General features: G+C 39.9%; 1 protein-coding gene across 1 annotated transcript; it reads right to left on the bottom strand.

The window, feature by feature from the left end:
• Positions 1–149: 149 nt before the first annotated feature.
• LOC144530014 (tripartite motif-containing protein 16) lies at positions 150–9,622 on the bottom strand. The gene is made up of 4 exons (XM_078269415.1): positions 9,565–9,622; positions 2,775–2,837; positions 1,855–1,994; positions 150–560 (listed from the first exon to the last, which is right to left on the bottom strand). The coding sequence occupies exons 1-4, from the start codon at positions 9,620–9,622 to the stop codon at positions 150–152; spliced, it is 672 nt and encodes a 223-aa protein (XP_078125541.1).
• Positions 9,623–19,100: the final 9,478 nt, after the last annotated feature.

A 19,100-nucleotide genomic window follows, 5' to 3' on the forward strand; every position in this document is an offset into this window, starting at 1 on the left:
AAAGCAAACACAATCTACAAAGATGTCACAACAACTCCAATCCCCAAACATCACAAGCTCTCCAACTCCCAAGTCCCGCTCCCTAACACCTTAGATTTACACTATACCCCCCCTCCCCCCTCTCCCCGCATGCTCAACCCTCCACTTTGTCACTGATCCTTTTTCCGAATAATGCAGTAGGAATTTGTGCCAACCCAGAACCCGGGGAAAATCTTCTCCTGGGTGTTTGCTTTGAACTTGTGAATCAGCCGCACCTCCTTCGTGTCCTCTCCCTCCACCGAGAGGAACTTGATGATGCCAGCGGGCTGGTCCACGTAGATGCCCATAGTGGAGGACAGGGGGAGCTGGACGTCCACGTTCTCGCTGTTGTGCCAGACTTGGTAGCAGGAGCCAGACCAGCCTGCGCCCCAGGAGCCACTGTTCTCCCCGAGGCCGCAGGGTCCGCGCCCTTCGTTCCCCTTCCTGGGTGCGCTCTCCAAGACCACCCCGACCACCACCCAGCCATCGTAGTCCACCTCCCAGTACCCCCGGTAGCCCATCACAGCCTCCTTACACAGCACCTAAAGAAGGGAGGAGGCACACAAGTGGATTTATTGATTACTGATTGATGACATGAAATTAATCTGCAGCTAAAATGATTGATTGATTATTTTTCAGGCAAAAGATTCCCTTGTTCCATCTTCTAAAATGTGAGGGTTGGTTGCTTTTCCTTGTATGCAAATATGATAGTACACTAAATATAGTTTAGTATATTTTACAGCCAAAACGATGTATTGATGAAGTAGTCGGTATTAATTAGTAATGTGCAGTGGTGGAATGTAACTAAGTATATTTACTCCACTACTGTACTTAAGTACAAATGTGAGGTACTTGTACTTTACTTGAGTCTTTTCTTTTCATGCCACTTTCTACTTCTCCATTTCAGAGAGAAATATTGTACTTTTTACTCCACTACATTAATCAGCTTTAGTTACTTTACAAATTAATATTTTTGCACACAAAACACATGTAGTTTATACAATTCAAGGTTTTATTATAAATTAAACTACCCAACAATAGAACGGCCTACAGGTCCAGCTGAAATGATGAGCCGATTAAACACTTGACAGAACAGTTTGGATCGTTTCCAGTTTCTAAAATGTGAGGAGTTTTCTACATTAGGTAGCCTACTTTTACTTTTAATACTTCAAGTACATTTTCCTGAAGATACATACTTTGACTTGAGTAACATTTTCAATGCGGGACGTTTACTTGTAATAGAGTATTTTTACAGTGTGGTATTAGTACTTTTTACTTAAGTAAAGGATCTGAATACTTCTTCCACCACTGGTAATGGGATGCCAAACATCTGCATTGAGGTGTAATGCAGATTGTTGAGGAGTGAAAATGTATTCTCAAATAACTGCAGGAAACGACCCAAACCCATACCAAAAGTATTTATAAGGAGACCAGTGGTGGAAAGTACTGTAATTAAGTACCATTTTGAGATCCTTTACTTGAGTATTTCCATTTTACGATACTTTTTACTTCTACTCCAGTACATATCAAAGGGAAATACTGTACTTCACTTATTTAACAGGTGTAGTCACTATTGTAATGGGAGTATTATTTTTTTTTTTACATGATTGTATTGGTACTTTAAGGACCTGAGTACTTCTTCCACCACTGAAGGAGTTTCTCATGCTTGAATAGTCTATTGTGTTTAGCTAAATTTAAAGTAAAATTAATTGTGCTGTTTTGTTTTGTGTGACTTAAAAGAAATACACATACAACAAAGATAACTTTTTTATACGATCAAGACAGTGACAGCAACACTGTAGTTGTGATTACTCCCCAAACTCAGGCCAGGCCTACCTGTGGTGAGTGTTCATATCTCTCAGGCCTGTTGGGATATGGGCAGACAGCGTCTGACGTACGGGCCACTTTCGACCCACCTTCTGAAATCCACAACAGTTTCTGTGCAGTTTTATCATCCAGAGTGAGCGGGAGCCAATCTAAGAGAAAAGCAAGCAGAAAATGGGAGACTAAAAGTGAAGAAATTGTTTACATGAGGATGGGATCTGAAGAGTAGAAAGCCAAAAGGATGGGAATAATCAAGTAAAAAAGGAATACATTGAAAATTCAGTGTAGTAGTCTCGCATTGCCAGACTTATCATCATAGCGCTGTATGACCAAACTGATTGAAGACAGATTAATTAGTGGTATTGGTGACGTTTGCTTTGTTACAGGTATCACAGTGTTCATGTCTTTGTTATTTACAAAAATATGTACTGTACTAATCATCCTGCAGACTTTTATTCTGCCTTAATGTATTTATTCTAAAAAGAAAAAGAAGTTTAGTCCAAAACACACTTCTGTAGCATGTCGTCTAATTATCATAGATAATATTATTGTTATGTTATTTACTGGTTAATTATATATTTATATATAATAAATAGATATATTGAACATTATATTTACATTTAACTAGGCTTCTTCAATTTGTGTTTAAGTGACCCAAGAAACAAAAGGGATATTACAGTTATCTCAATTTGTATTTAATTGTTTTATTTATCTTTTTATTAATTGTGGCTTTAAACCGGAATTTAAATGTTTACTTTCTAAATTGTTTTAATGAATTTTGCTTAATGTATATTTATCTTTGCACACTAAAAGACTCCACACTCAAGTTTCCATTTATAGTTTGAACTTATATCGTGTTGCATTAATTTGTGTCAAAACTGTTTTCTTTTTCTTTTACGTGAGACATTTAAACAAATTAAAAAAAGCCTCACATTTCATGAAGTCAGCTCTGGTGGTGGGTTCAGGGATATTTGGCTCATATGGCAGTGGCTTCACTGAGGTGACAGACGGGAGAGATAACCAGAGAATTAGCACCATCTATTTAATTTAATGAATGAGACTTCCCAACAGTAATACAGCATGTATAGGTCTTTACCTTCCCCAGCACTGTTTTTTCTTCCTGCAAAAGAAAAAGGTAGTCTGTCATTTCACTGCAATAATATAATGTATAAGACAAAGACATACTATATATATATATATATATATATACAGTGGTGAAAAGTAACTAAGTATGTTTACTCAAGTACTGTGCTTAAGCACAATTCTGAGATATTTCTACTGTATACTTACGTCAATTTCAGAGAGAAAAGAAACTTTTTACTCCACTACATTTATTTGATAGCTTTAGGTACTTTGCAGAAAAACTTCTTACAAACAAATCATATATGGAGCTTATAAAATATGATACAGTGCTTTACTTATAAACTCACCAGTCGTGCATAAGTTATCTAAAATTGGCTACACATTGACAATGTACAACATTACTACTACTATTACTACTCTTACAGGAGTGTTCTGCATTACAAGTGCTTCTACTTTTGATACTTCTGCAGTTTTACTTAAGGGATACTTTGCCTATTTTTATCCAGGTCTGTGCCATCTTTGTGTGGGCAGTGTGTGCAGATGAAAGGTGTTTAACTTCCCTCCGTGATGCCAGTGCACAGCGCTCGGACGAGCTCCGCAGAATAATGCAAAACGCATCACAGAGGTCTGCTGAGAGCTGCTCAGCTGGGAGCTCATTCATCCTCTGCTGTTCATCTGCACACACTGCCATGACACAGAGCTGGATTCAAATCAGCAAAATATCCCTAAAGTAACATGTTAATGCAGGACTTTTATTTGTAACAAGGTGTTTTTAGATGTTAACTTTTACTTAAAGGGTAACATGTTATTGCTATGGTCTTAGACAGTCCAACATTTAGTGAACATGAACAACTCTCCCAAATCCAAAACTAGAGTGCTAAAACTCAAACTGCTCTATAGACAATTAATTGGGAAAGATGTTTTAGATGACACAAGGAGTGTGTTCTGAATATATGGTTACATTTTCTGTTTCAGAACAGAGAACAATTTAAATTTAAATCAATTCAAATTTATTTATAGTGTCAAATCATAGCAGAAGGTATCTCAGGACACTTTACAGATAGAGTAGGTCTAGACCACACTCTAGAACACATCGATAGAATAAAGCTCATATGGGTATAAAAAGAAAACATTCTGTGGGTCCTCAAGGATCTGAGTACTTCTTCCACCACTATATACATAGAATATGTTTCATGGCCTCTTCTTACAGGTTACAGGTTCTTCTCAATGCCACCGACTTCAGGGTGGCATCGACAAAAGAAACTGTAGCCAGCTACTTTAAACCTTCCCATTTTCCTCTGTAGCCTCTCCCTTCATCAATAAGGCTTCTGTCAGGCATTGACAGTAAATCACCTGCTACTCTCAACATACAGTAGATTACCCAGACTTATGTGTGCTATGTCGGCTCAGCACTGATTCATTTAGGTTTTAGATTTTAACATAAGGAATCCGAAGGCCAGCGCATACATCTGAGGACACACATCATGGCCACTGACAGCAGGGTGTCCCATTCTAAGAATGATGCTGTTACATGCTGTTTGTCATGTTGTGGGCTGGTGTATAATCTCTGTTCGTTTATTCCTCCTTCAGTGTGTGAGTCTTTTGACATTCGGAGAGAACTGCTATCCAATCCTGGCCAGTCATTTCATCTGTCCCCCCTCTGCGTACGTAAGTCATCCGTGCTCAAGTTACTGTTCCTCACATTTCACACAGACCTCATCGTTCTTACTCACATATCAGACCGTTACATCACCACATTAGCACATTTCAAGTGTCCTTTGCCCAAATTAGACAGAACAGCCTCAATTTTCCTGATTCCATATAAGGGCGTTTGAAAGTATGATTTTCATATAGCTCATGGCTGTGTAGTAACAGGCTTTATGTGACGTATTTACCTCCAGTGTTTCCCATACGTTTTCCCTTTAATGTTAAAAATAGCATTTTCCCACTAAGTTCGAGAACATTCCACACATATATTCTGTATCAGCATGTTCAAACTCATTAAAGTCTCATTGAAGATATGTGTCGATTCAGTTGAGAGAAATATTTGAACCAAAAATTGCATATTTTTATGGCTACATCACAACAGCAAATATGAATATTCTACATTTGCTTGTCATTTTATACACGTCTCTCTACTTCAGTTGGACAGAATTGATATATTTCTGAACTTTGAAATGTATATAATGATTTGGGGGTTTAAAAAGTGTTTGGGCCATTTGCTGGCGCAATGCTGGACTGCCACATGGTTCAGGGTTGTTAATGGAACAATAACTATGGTTGCTTACAGTTTGCTTTGTCAGTGATTTGGTAGTCTATATCCACAATGTTCCACTACCAGGATTGCTCCGGTGCCGCAGGAAATTCCGCAGGATGCATGTCTTTCCGGTGGATTTCTGAGGACTATGGTTAACTGCTCCTCAGATCTCTGCAGGGTAAATCCAGACAGCTAGATAGACTTATTGTCCAATCTGAGTTTTCTGTTGCACGACTAAAACAACCTTTGAACGTACACCTTCCACCAAAACAAATTCCTTCCAGAGGCTATTTTGCAGCGGCTCCGTGCAGAGCTTAGTACCGCACAAGGGGATTGTGATTGGTTTAAAGAAATGCCAATAAACTAGAGCACGTTTTTCTCCCATCCCGGAATGCTGTGTGGACTCGCCAGACCCTCCTCCGCAGCGCTGTGGAGGAAGGTCTGGCAATGCGAGACTAGTGATTTGGTAACTACAGTTTGAGCAGAATGGAAGCAAATGATAATCAGGATAAAATACCATCATATAAAGCTTTTCGTCCTCTCAGGAAGAGCAGATGGGAAGAAAAAATCACAGACTTTAAAAAGCTATATGACCTACGATAACCCTGCAACACCAACCACTACACAACATTTACATTTTTGTGAAAATCCATATTATTGTACAGTCCAATCAAAGCAATTACATGCTGCAGAGAACTGGCAGTAATATGGTCCCCTACAGAAAACCATATCCCTAACAGAAGGGAGATAAAGAAATAGACATTAAAGTTGAATTTATAGATCAACATAATGGAGGGAAGATCATTTTTACTATGTTCTTGTAAAACACCAAAAAACATCTTGCAGTTTATACTGAACACATCACAGTAACTTTAAAGCTTTAGAAGCAAGCCAAGTGTATTAATGGGCATGCCTACTCCATTTACCTTCATCTGACTGTGGAGGAAGCATTCAGATAATTTACTTCAGTAAAACTGAACTACCACATTGTAAAAATAATCTGTTACAATTAAAAGCTGTAATTGTAAATTGTAAATGTTACATAAGTAAAAGTACACAAGTGTTATTAGTAAAATGTACTAAAAAATGTTATTACAATTTAATTATCATTACTAATGCATTTATGTGAAAGCAGTTTTATTATTATTATTTAATGTATTTTGTGTTTCTGCATTTTTTTTGTTCTTTTTTTTTTAGTGTTATGTGACATCTTTATGTTAAGGTGTTTACATGCAGTATGTAAAGTGTGGCCTTTATATGGTGCTATTGGATTATTAATATGGATGTTATTGCACTGAATGCACTTTTTAAACGTGACGGCTGGCCTTTGATCACAGCACTGCTTGTGCTCATGTGCCTGAACATGTCTGAGCCCGAGGAAACATAACCTCCCTGACCTGCATGGCCCCTACGCTGGGGATGGCAGCAACATTACGACCAGGAGGATAAACTTGGAGTCTGGTATAACATCTGCAGTCATCGGATGTGATTGAAGGGGTGGCATTGCCTTCCCTGAATTGTGATGGCCTGCTGTGTGGCTAATGTGTTGTGAGAGGGCCAACTTTCAAACTGTTGGCTTTGAAGGCAGAGATCCTTGGCTCCTCCTTTAGAGTCTTAAATACTGTGCTGTGATTGAAAATCTAAATATATACAGTATTACTGTTGTGCAGGAGACCATTATGTCAAACACAATTACCTGACTGAAGCCACTAAGACCTGGCAATTTGATAATTGACTGGGCATGCAGGAATATTAATTGGACCCTACTGATTTGAGCAGATTTGAGTTTGGATATTGTTCCTGTGTCCTTACAGACTTCAGCAACAAGCCTGCTCGAGCTGTGTGAGGAGGACAGATTTGGCAGGACAGAGAGGGGTAGAGTGAAGGTCACGTGGTCGTCTTTTTGAAATTGGTGGAGCAGAAAAGACGCTGGTGACAGATCACTTCATTTGTCTTTCTTCCCCTTCCTTCTCTGAGCATGTGCATTAAGGAGCACAGCAGGTGAGACGCGATGAAAGAAAAGCCTTGTGGAATAGTGCTGGTTTCAGCCAGGCATTAAGAGGAATTACTGAGGATAGATTAGAAGACAGACATATTATATATCATCTTCAAATCTTTAGGATGTTTTTTGAAGGGAAATGAGGCGAACACCTCGGGTAACCTCGGAGTGAGCTATCAGGCTGGCAGTAAGCGTGGTGGGTGATTGGAGAATATGCGAGCTCTGCGGCTGCTCTGTGGAGGTTAAACCTCGGTCCACGCTCAGTGGGATCAACAGGAAAGCCCCGCAGAGATAAACAGAAGAGTCAAAAAGATTGATGACTTGACATCACTGCAATAGAGACATGGAGTAGACGGATGGGGATGCAAGAGTGAAGTGTGAGGCATTGAAATATGTCAGGGCAGATGGACCATAAAAAACACACCTCATGAATCAAGTCAGGAATATTGGATGCATTTTTGTGATGAAGCTGTTGGAGTTTGAGCAAAAACTGTCAAGTAACTGAGCTTGAGTTGTGTTTAATTTCAAAAGGAGGAAAGTGGGTTAGATTTTGGTATGGAATCACACCAATGACAAGACACAAAACATGAGTTTTGTCCTCCTGAGCACATGTTTGAAGGAGTCAACAGCTCAGCAGTACCCTGTTGAAAGGTCAACGTTGGATCTGTTTGTTTTGGATGGCCATTTAAGACTTTTTCCCTTCCCAGATTCCACACACAGTGGGACAGAGCTACAGTATCTGCAGATCAGGTTCGAAACATCCCACTGAGACAGCAAGATCAAAAGACAGTGAGAGGAGGTGGAGGGGGAGAGATGAGCACAGTTGGCATAGGCCCAGGCTCATCCCTCTGGTTCCTGTCAGGATTCCCTGGCTGGAAGCCCTGCGCACATTTGAGGTTGTAGATGGGAAGGGAATAAAACACATAGATAGACCGATGGATGAAGGATTCTTGGCAAAAGGAAGAATTCAAGAGGAAAAGCCTTTTAAAGGGCCTGGTACGATTTATAAAATGTGAACTCTCCTGTGGGCTTCTGCACAGAGTCGCCACATTAAATTAACGTTATTCAATAATGTTTAGTGTATTTTGTGCAACTAGCTAATCACATTAGTTTATTAGACTATCTTTCAGTTATGGTGACAGAGTAAACTTTTGAGACATCAAAGTGCAGAGGACCAGTGCCGTATGTTACATAATGGCGGAATCAAACAGCCAGGGCTTTTGCATTTTGTGACTTGAATTGCTGTGCAGCATTTCACACTTCATTACTGTGACTGCCAGACGAGGGATTAATATAATTTGGGCTGGGAATGGGGGGAGGGGGGTCTGAGTTGTAGAAGCTTTTATGGAATAGGAAATACTGAGCGTAGATTAGAAATATCCAAAAGAAGCAGGAGAGGGATGATAGATGTTCATATGAAGAACTACCTGCAGTAGTGACAGAGCTGAGGCAGGTGTGTCATGTTGAGTGGACAGACAGAAATCCGAGCTCTGAAACTGCAGCTGGCTTTGACATTAAGAGGAATTCCGTAAGCGACGGCACAAGTGCAGAAGAAACCATAACCACCCCGGGAGATGATCAGTCATGCACTTTGTTGACATGAGTAATGATCCAGAGAAAACTGGCAGAATCCAAGGTGAGGACAGATGTTTGGCTCGGTGCTGACTTACAGAGATGGTCAGCATGAGGTAACTTAAAAACATCAAATCAACGACGTGTAACATAGAATAAATTGATTATAAAACAATGTGACAAGCAATACATCACTTGTATCTGCTTAAGTGGTGACACACTTTAAATACAGTAAAAATGGCTAAAATAACAGTATGGTACGTCTCTGCGCCCTGTAGTTATTGCACGATTGATGTGATCTTAATGTGACATTTGGACAAAATAGAGAACAAAATAAATAATGATTGTGATTTTGAATATCAAAACCCTAATGCTTTAATGCTGCTAATAGTGAGAAAAGAGTTCTAATTTGTAAATGCATTTCAGTGCAGAAGAAAAGGAGAAAAAGCTCTGAAAGGCGACTAAAATTAAAAACTGAGCTAAGTTTAGAGGCCACATGGTGCTGAGCAATCAAAGGCAGAAAATAGCACTTATTTTTCTCAGATTGAAATTGCCAAATTTGAATCACAGAATTATAAAAAAACAACACATATATCTTTAAATTTTAACAAAGTGTAATAGATTTGTACTTCTATATTTGCCAAGAAATATCAGTACAACTTAGCTGTACTTTGTTTAATATAGTAGCAAAGGAAAATTATAGTATAGTTTCAATGATAAATGACAAACAGGTGATGCTTTCACTCTCATGGCACATGATGCAATGGTCATATGTAACAGGTCCCCATAGAGACTCAGGTGAGTGGTTTCTTACCTGCTTTCTTGGGCACAGGCATGATTCCCTTGGTGATCACGGGTCTGATTGGCATCAAACGGGGAGGTGATAGTGTGCCTGTGCGTCTCTGGAGGCTCTCTCTTATGGACTCTCTCTAACCCGGGGGGGGGGGCGGGGGTTTACATATGTTTTGGTTGGATGCAACGGCCACCCAAAGGGATGGTCCTGTCACATAACACTCCAGTTCCTTTCTAAGGATCAGATAGTTGGAGACAAGCAAATACCCGGTATATCCCAAGTATGCATGCTCATTTGCATACACATGGACTGAGCATGTGCCTGATGCACACACCCCAGATCTGAGCAACACATTCATGTGAAATGACAAACTAATTTGAGTCATTAAGGGAAAGATGATTTTGCAGGCATTGGGGGGGTCGAAGTTGGTGCCCACATGCGTGGAATATTTAAATTCATACATTTTGGCGACTGAATTCACATATGTGCAGTACATGTACTTGACGACCCTCTCCAAGAATGAACGGCCACTGATTTTAAAACCGCAGCTTAAAGTGACCCTGACACAAGCTATAGGTGTTTGTGTCTGTGTGGGGAGCGCGGTCAGTATTTAAGATGGCGACTAGCTACACACCAGAGAGCTGTCGTCAATCTCAGATCCCATCAATCAGCAAGTGCTGGGAGTGCACTCTGGCAGAGAAGTTGAGGCAAAGTGTACCGAAGTGCTGGTGTGGTCAGAGCATGAAAATAACAGCCTGTAACCAGTCTGTGTGCGCAGATGTTGCTGACATTTTCAGTCATCTCAAGTAACTACTTTTTAATTGAGCACAGATTCATTTTTAATGAGCACGTCATTATTTTGGCTTTCACATCCCACATTTCATACTTGCATTAAAAAAAAAAAAGAGCAATTCTTAAATCTTGTTGGAAAACAGTTATACATGTCAATAGTTTAATTTATGTCTTATAATGCATTGTTGTGGTTCACTATTCTTTCCTTTGTATGCGTTTAATTCAGGACATTCATTTAGAGTGAACAATCAATTTTTATTCAACTGCATGACAAAACAAATTAGAGAAGAGTCTTATGGCGGTTAGACCCCCATCGTGACTTGATAGATCTAGGGGGGTAGTGATTAGTTCAGGATATTTCCCCCTGGGGTCTAGACATAGTGGGGGGTGAGGGTTGAAGAGAGTTCCTGAAGACCTGGATGATGGAATGTGGAGCAGCACTGGTCGCTGATATGATGAAGACTGGAGGTGAAAGGATGGAGGAGGGCATCAGTCTGTGCGGAAATAACAACTGACAGCAGCGGTGAGGAGAACTGATTTTAAAGGATGACGGCAAGGATATGATTGGATAAGAGAGATTGTAGCAAGATCTGGTTGGACTGCTTACTACACGATCCATATCGTGTGTGCACCACATTCAAAAATATAATCAAATGTCCAACAAAAGCATGAATTTGCAATTACTTAAACAATTGCAAACCTAAGAAAAACACAGTTAGGCCTTAAGGATAAAATGGAAAACAGAACCCCAGGTAATCAGACATAAAACAACTCTTTTGGATGTTAAACATCTGCTATCAGGTGGTGTTGATGACATTTCTCTCGCTCTCAATGAAATGGATCTAAAAGTATTATCAATAAAGGAACTCAAAAGTAAAAGTATTTGTCACGATCTGTCAAGTGTGTGGCGAGGCTTGGACCCAAATGCAGTTTGGAAGTAATTTATTAAAACAAAAACAGTCTTACACAAAATGTCCTCCGGAAGGTAGCCAGGCAGGAAACAAACGAAACACAGAATCCGACATACACAAACAGAACGCAACAAAATACAATGATCCAACAAGAGACAAACACAGAACAGGAACTAAATACACCAGGTAACGAGGACTAACACTGGACAGGTGACACAACAGGTGAAACAAATCAGGGTCGGCCGAACAATCAAAAAGGCGGGAAACAAACAAAGACAGGAAGAAAGCTAGACAAGACAAGGGAGACAAGACAGACTACAAAATAAAAACAGGAAACAGAACATAACAGAAAAACAAGACTACCACAATAAGACAGAACAATACCAAAACCCTGACAGTATTCATGAACCAGAATGAAACCTTTCAAACTTTCGTATTACATCATTTATATTATTGGATTACTACCAGGAGGAACAGAGATCAGACAACTGAAGTGGACTTTGTGACAACATAAGTATGATCTGTAAGTTGCATTTTAATGTTGTAGGTGGTTGTTTAATTGTAACTACTTTATATACTGTTTGGTATAGCACACTGTAACATTTATTCTTGTATTTCATACCTGTCTTATTCTTTTTTAGCTGTTTTTATATTCCCTTTAACACATGATTTTAATTGTTTTTAACCACTCTTTGATGTTCTATGTAAAGCACTTTGAATTGCTTGCTGCTGAAATGTGATCCTTTACTTCAGTAAAAGAACCCATGCAGCAATGTAAAAAAATGTTATATCACAAGTAAAAGTCCTGTATTTATACTTGTTTTACAGTAAAATGTCCCCTAACTGATATATATTATTACACAGCAGCCTTTTATAGTTGTTGCTGCTCGAGGTGGACCTAGTTCCAATCATTTTACATACAGTTAGTTTAGTCCAGTGGTTCCCAACCTAGGGGTTGGGGCCCCTCCAAAGAGTCACCAGATATATCTGAGGGGTTGTGAGATGATTAATGGGAGAGAAAGGAAGAAAATAACATTTAAACAATAATTTGACATTTATTATTGTTTTTAACCACTCTTTGATGTTTTATGTAAAGCACTTTGAATTGCCTGTTGAAATGTGCTAGACAAACATAGCTGTCTTACCTTGCCTATAGTCAGAGTGGAGCAGAAATAAAAAGCGGAAGTGCTCAAATAATGTACAAATATGTCAACATTGTACTCAAGTACGGTACTTGAATAAATGTCTCGTTCCCTTGTTATTAGCAACCACAGGCAGTAATACATGTTCACCAAATGAAAAGCAATAAAGAATCAGATAACGTTTGGACGATTTCCTTTACTGGCGCGTCTTAATTGATACAAGTTAATAGAAAAATAACTGGCTGTCACGAGACACTGTCTCACTGCTATTAGAAGAAGAATTTCAATGAAGTGTAACTACCTGCTTAGCGTTGGCTCTTATAATACCAGATATGCTCTGTGTGAGGCATGAAACACATTTCAACACCTGCTGCTTACTGCTGTCAGTGAGAGGGCTTAAATAGTATTGTAGCCTGACCTTTGGATGTGTTTAGGGGCGCTATGCATATCATTATACAGTCAACTATCTCTATGTAATATTCCAGTGTACATTACCTCCCAGTTTGGCCATCAGATGTCCTATTGTGTTACTTCATTACATGTTAACATGGTGGTGCTATGGTGACATGTATAGCATGATTGGTCGTGGGGGATACAATAGGTGTGAGTCTGTAATCCGTGAAGGCCTGCTGTGATGCTTTTCAGGGACTTCTCCTTAGAGTTTGCTGGGCTCTCCTCTGATTGACAAGGCAGGTGCTTCCTCCTTCTCACTCCCCTCTCACTGTTTTTGTCCTATTCAGTGGCTCTCAGTATGAACACTGTGGAGTGTGTTTATGTCACACGGTTGTGTTAGGTCCTCTTATACCAACAAAAAAGTGTTTCCACTGTTCGAACGTTCCACAGGATGATTCTTAAATACTTGATTTGAAATAAAACAGGTTACTTCTGCACAGCATAAAAAATACTAAAAACAAAACTGTTCTCCAGCCGGTCACACCCGTGATTCTTTTTCTTTGTCCTCCCTCTCCTCTGCACCTGTTTCACATCCATCTTTAACAAACACATCATACTGTCCTGTGGCCAATCCTGAGCTGTAGAGGGGGTGCGGTCCAGGTAATCACAGCTGATCCTCATAACCTTGATTCCCAGTCCAACAAACATTAAGAAAATACAGCAAATCCACAAAACCATGCAAATAATAACTATTAAAACATGCAACACATCGATCAATAAAACCAAATGCAAAATACACACACCACTACAACTCAAACTGGGCAATAACCAAAACATACAAAGTTGGGATCAAAAATGAAAAGCTGCCTAAAGTCACATTCTGACATTTATTCCAGAGTGACTCAAGTCTTGGAAACAACTGTTGTTTTTTACTTATTGTGAACAATGCAGTGGTGGAAGAATTCAGATCCTTTACTTCAGTAAAAGAACCCATGCAGCAATGTAAACATTTTTATATTACAAGTAAAAGTCCTGTATCTAAAATCAAGTAAAAGTATTTCAACTAAATGTACTTTATTAAAAGTAAAAATAACTGCAATAAAAATGTTCCATAAGGGACTGTTCATAATTTATTTAAGGGGCCACTGGAGGAGTTTTGAGACCTTTAGCCAAAAAAGACTTGACCCTCCCGTTGCCAGTAAAATAATTTCAATGACCCCCTCCAAAACAATTTGGAAAAAAAAAATTATCCTCAACTAACAATTTATCAATACATTCTGTTCTGGTTTGCTTTTAAGCAAATACATAAAGCATTCCTTTGTTTTTTGTTTTTTTTACAGCTATAATGTACTAGACTAAACCTCTACATTCTGATCTGACGCATCACACTCCTCTGTTATGGTGTGGTGGCCATTTCAGTAGATTTACTCACTAACATTGTTGTGGAAACAAAATAATTCCTATAATACAATAATACAATTCCTGCATTACTGCATTACTTCAAATACTAAGTTACTCCTCTAGTAAACTAGTATTCACATGAAATAAAACAATAAAATATTGAGACCATTCAGCAAAGCACTCTGGGTAATATTCAACACACAAACTGGTTGGGACTCGTCACTAGGCTTCCTCCACTTCGCCGTTTAAACAAAGTGGAATAAACGTATACAAGTCCAAAGCTACACAAAACCCGCAATCAATTAGTAAGCTGACATCAAATGTGGCATTTAGGAAACCTTTATTGCAGCCTTGGCACGGTAAGATGTCCAGACATAGTACAACAGTCATTTTCGTTTTTTGCGTCCTGCTGCTCTCAAACTCATGGGTCAGACCCATTTGGTAGCGAAGGAGGGCAGAGACTGAGAGAGCTACATGGAGCTACATGGAAAAATATGCACCAAACAAACCACTTTGAATTTTTGCTGTTTCATGAATACAAAAGTTGGGTGATCCCCCCCCCCGGACTGAAAAATGTTGGATGATCCTCCCCTCAGCAAAGAATAAAAAGAAACGACCCTCCCCTATTTTCCTCCGGTGGTCCATTCCATAAATACCGAACGGTCCCTAACTGATATATATTATTACACAGCAGCCTTTTATTGTTGTTGCTGCTCGAGGTTGAGCTAGTTTCAATCATTTTACATACAGTTAGTTTAGTCCAGTGGTTCCCAACCTAGGGGTTGGGCCCCTCCAAAGAGTCACCAGATATATCTGAGGGGTTGTGAGATGATTAATGGGAGAGAAAGGAAGAAAATAACATTTAAACAATAATTTGTCATTTATGGGCCTCTAAATGCAGAAGTATAGAGGGGAAAGGTGAAATGTGCCAAGGAGACACAACTAGACTTACTTCTTGTAAAGTATCACAAGCAGCGATGGAAGAAGTATTCAGATCCTTTACTTAAGTAAAAAGTACTAATACCATACTGTAAAAATACTCCTTTACAAGTAAAAGTCCTGCATTGAAAATGTTACTTAAGTAAAAGTATGTAAGTATCATCAGGAAAATGTAGTTAAAGTATTACAAGTAAAAGTACTAGGTGTAGAAAAATCCTCACATTTTAGAAACTGGAAACGATCCAAACAGTTCTGTCAATCAATTAAGTGATTAATCGTCTAATCTTTTCAGCTGGACTTGTAGGCTTGTATATTATTGGGTAGTTTAATTTATATTAAAACATCATATTTTATAAACTACATGTGTTTTGTGTGCAAAAATCTTAATTTGTAAAGTAACTAGTAACTAAAGCTGTCAGATTAATGTAGTGGAGTAAAAAGAAAACAATATTTCTTTCTGAAATGGAGAAGTAGAAAAGTGGCATGAAAAGAAAAGACTCAAGTAAAGTATTAAAGCTGCAAGCAGCGATGGACGGGCCCTTGTGCCTCTGGCACTGGCAGTCGCCGCTCCTTACGACCGTGCATTTGTGCGGCGCTCAATGGAGTTTTTTGCCTCCAACGGTGCCTTCCAGGCAGCTAACCCTAACCTTAACCCTAAACATAACCATTGCCGCGCTGCCTGGGAGGAGACGTTGGGGACTTTTGCGCTCAGACACTGCAAATCAACACCAATGAAAAGGTAACTCTCTGCTGAGTTCAATGATACCTCACTCAAGACTCTACGTCATACAGTTCATTAGCTGTGACAGGGGGCGTGGCCAAAGCATAGGGGTTGGGGCAAACCTTTACCAATAAAAAAGGAAGTCTCTGCTGAGTTCATTGATAACTCACATAAGACTCTACCTTAAAGCCCATCTTGCAGGGTTTATTTTCTAACGAATTTACGCAATTTACTTGTTGGTAATAAACATTTAAACTGTTACCCAACAACATCAAATACAATGGATATCACAAAACGGAATAAAATACGCAAAAGTAGTACTATTTTACAGCGGTTTGCAATGATTCTCCTTTCCCCCACAATGCATTGCATTACGTCACGTTGGGGAGACGACAGACGAAAGACCCGTCTCTGTTCACTGTCTATGGTCATGGTCTGTGCCAATGGTCTTGCAAAATATGGCTTTTGGTCTCGACTGAGTCCATGTGTCTTTATTATGTGTATAATAATATCTGAGGGAAAGTGAAACACAGCATGGACGGGGGCTTTTCACAAGTTTAGACAGCTAGCTACGCCGACGTTTGCTAACGTTAGCGCAACAGCGTTAGCCTAGACTGCTAGCTAGGTAAATATTAAGACTGCCTTCGGAGTTGATTATATCTGCGTCCATGTTTTCAACATAAGACCTGTGGTGTTAGTGCTCCTTTTGTACCATAATTTTATTGAATTAAATGTTAAGCTTAGCTCCTACGAGATAAGTGGTTTTTTGTTACGTTACAAACAAAGCTAACTGGCTATAGTTAGCTTATACATATGCTAGTGGAATTAGCTAACGTTGCGTAGCCAGCCAGCAACTTCGGCAATTGGCAGTATTGTCGCTCACAATCAACCTCTGCTGCTAAAAGCAGTCAATCTGCAGTGATGTTTGAAATGGAGACACGTGGATGTGTTAGCTGTCGTAGTTAGCTCGCCGAAACTACTGCTGAAGCTGCTGGCTGGCTACGCAACGTTAGCTAATTCTGCTAGCATACATACAGGCTAACTATAGCCAGTTAGCTTTGTGTGTAACGTAACAAAAACCCACCCACCGACCAAAGGGTGCAGCACACATTGAACTTTTGACCTTACTTCCGCAGTAACGTATTCACAAAGAAGAAGAGCTCAATATTTGGAGCCGTTAGGATTAGAGAAGTGAGTCTAACGCTAGCAATGGATAGTTTTTTACTCCCTAAACGTCAAGGTGTGGAGACTTTATCAAAATCTGTAAATGAGACTGAGAGATATGGTGAACTTGTCAACAACCGGGATGAAGAAAAGCGACCGGAGGAAGGTGATCTGACCATGGCTGTGATTGCTGCTGGGGATGCTTATAACGTCACCCTGCTGTACATGACATTAGACCAGGGGATCGCACAGCCAGGCCACGGTGGGTGAGTCAACTGAAAGGGGTCCATGCAAGAACTTTACTCTTATCTCTGTCTTGCAGAAGAGCATTACAGTGAACATGTGTTTTACAGAAATGTGAATAAATGGATCACCGAATCTAAAGTTATACAGCGCACTGGACATCGGTTTATTTTTAGCCCGGAAAACGCGTTCGCCCTCAGTGGCTTATTTAGATATATTAAGTCACTACAGATATGACTACATTATTTTGACCATACGTGCAAGTGTGAAAACTGTGTGAGGATACATGCGCGTGTGTGTTTATGTGTGTGCTTGGCTATGGGTGGTGTATTTGGCCTGCTGCATTAATCTTCTGAGCCACTGTATGAGAGCTGCAGTAATGATTGTTTGAAACTGGCTTGTTGGCTGGTATTTGAAATATGTTTGGTGGGCTAATCAGAGTTCTATAGTGCTGTTGTATCGGTAACTTTAAATCAATCTCTCTCATTCGCTCGCTTAGTAAACCGCGGCGGAGGTGCGCGAGTGTGTGTAATGTTAGCCTATTTGTGTCAAGGGAAACTCAAAATTTCAGAGCACTCTCACTGAAACGTCCAGCAACCCCAAAGCACCAGCAAAAGAGCATCTCTGGCGCCGCCACTGGTCATATAAGGCTGATTTCCTGTTGCCAGCAGGGGGCGCTATGACCAAAAGTCAATTTTATCCTGTATATGTCCTCAGGCCTGGACTCTTGTTGATTGTGGGAAATTTCAAGCAGATATGACAATGTACACTGTAATTACAGACACTTTGTCGTTCATCGCTAAACACTCAAAATGACCGCCACGCCACACCCACACCGTTTGACGAAAGGTTTTTCGTTTATTAAAAATGGCCGCCTTCCGGTTGGGCGTAGCTAATGAAGGTAAATGGGAAATATGTCTGCAATGATTAGAGCAATATGGGCATTAAATATGGTGAAGATCGGAGCAACTATGTCCAAGTTAAGGCCTTCCAGGCATTAGGGGGTGCTACAGAGCCCACTTAAAGGTTTGGGCCAAATCGCTGTACAGTCTCGCAAAGCTCCCAGGTGTTTATGTGGGCGCCAATTTTTGTGAGTTTTCGTATATATTGAGGCCGTCAAAAATGTGCCCAATGGCTAAAACCAATTAGGGTCCCATAGGCCACGCCCACTTTGACCAATCAGTACCTTACTGTAGCGGTGGCCTCATGAGTGGCCCTAAATGGTACCCTTAAAATTTTGTAAAAATCAGATGAGCCGTTCATGAACTATAAACATTATGTACTTGTAGCGCCCCCTAGTGGCCAATTTTCGTAAAATGTGTGGGGCATCTCCAGAGGGTCATGGCAAACAAGAATCTTAAGTTTTGCGTTGATAGCAATAATTTTGGTCGAGATATGGCAAAGTTGGTGTTTTCATACTTAGCTACACAAATTTGTTTGTGCGTAATATGTGCAATTTTTATCCTATAAAAATTCTTTGGATAACTTTTTGTCAGGTCCATCTGGAGATGCTACCTGCAGATCGTTTCGTGCAGATCGGTCGCACGGTCTAGGAGGAGTTTGGCAAAGTAGGTTTTCGATAAATTGCGATTTTTCACGCATAAAAGTCTAGGCAGAAATGGGCGGGGCCTATATCAGGAGATTCAGCTGGATCCAGGGAATGCGAAGATATATGGTTTTTGAATGTGCGATGTACGGCTTGGGAGTTATAGGGCTATTTTTTCTGCAATAGCGCCACCTAGTGGTGCATATGAGTAATTATTTTGAATCGTTGCAATTTTCACCAGTTGTGACGTGTGCAAATTTATTTGAGTTTTCGTGCATTCTAACCCCCTCAAAAATGCGACG

Source organism: Sander vitreus, chromosome 15 (assembly GCF_031162955.1).
Source record: "Sander vitreus isolate 19-12246 chromosome 15, sanVit1, whole genome shotgun sequence".
In the NCBI taxonomy this organism is placed as follows: domain Eukaryota; kingdom Metazoa; phylum Chordata; class Actinopteri; order Perciformes; family Percidae; genus Sander; species Sander vitreus.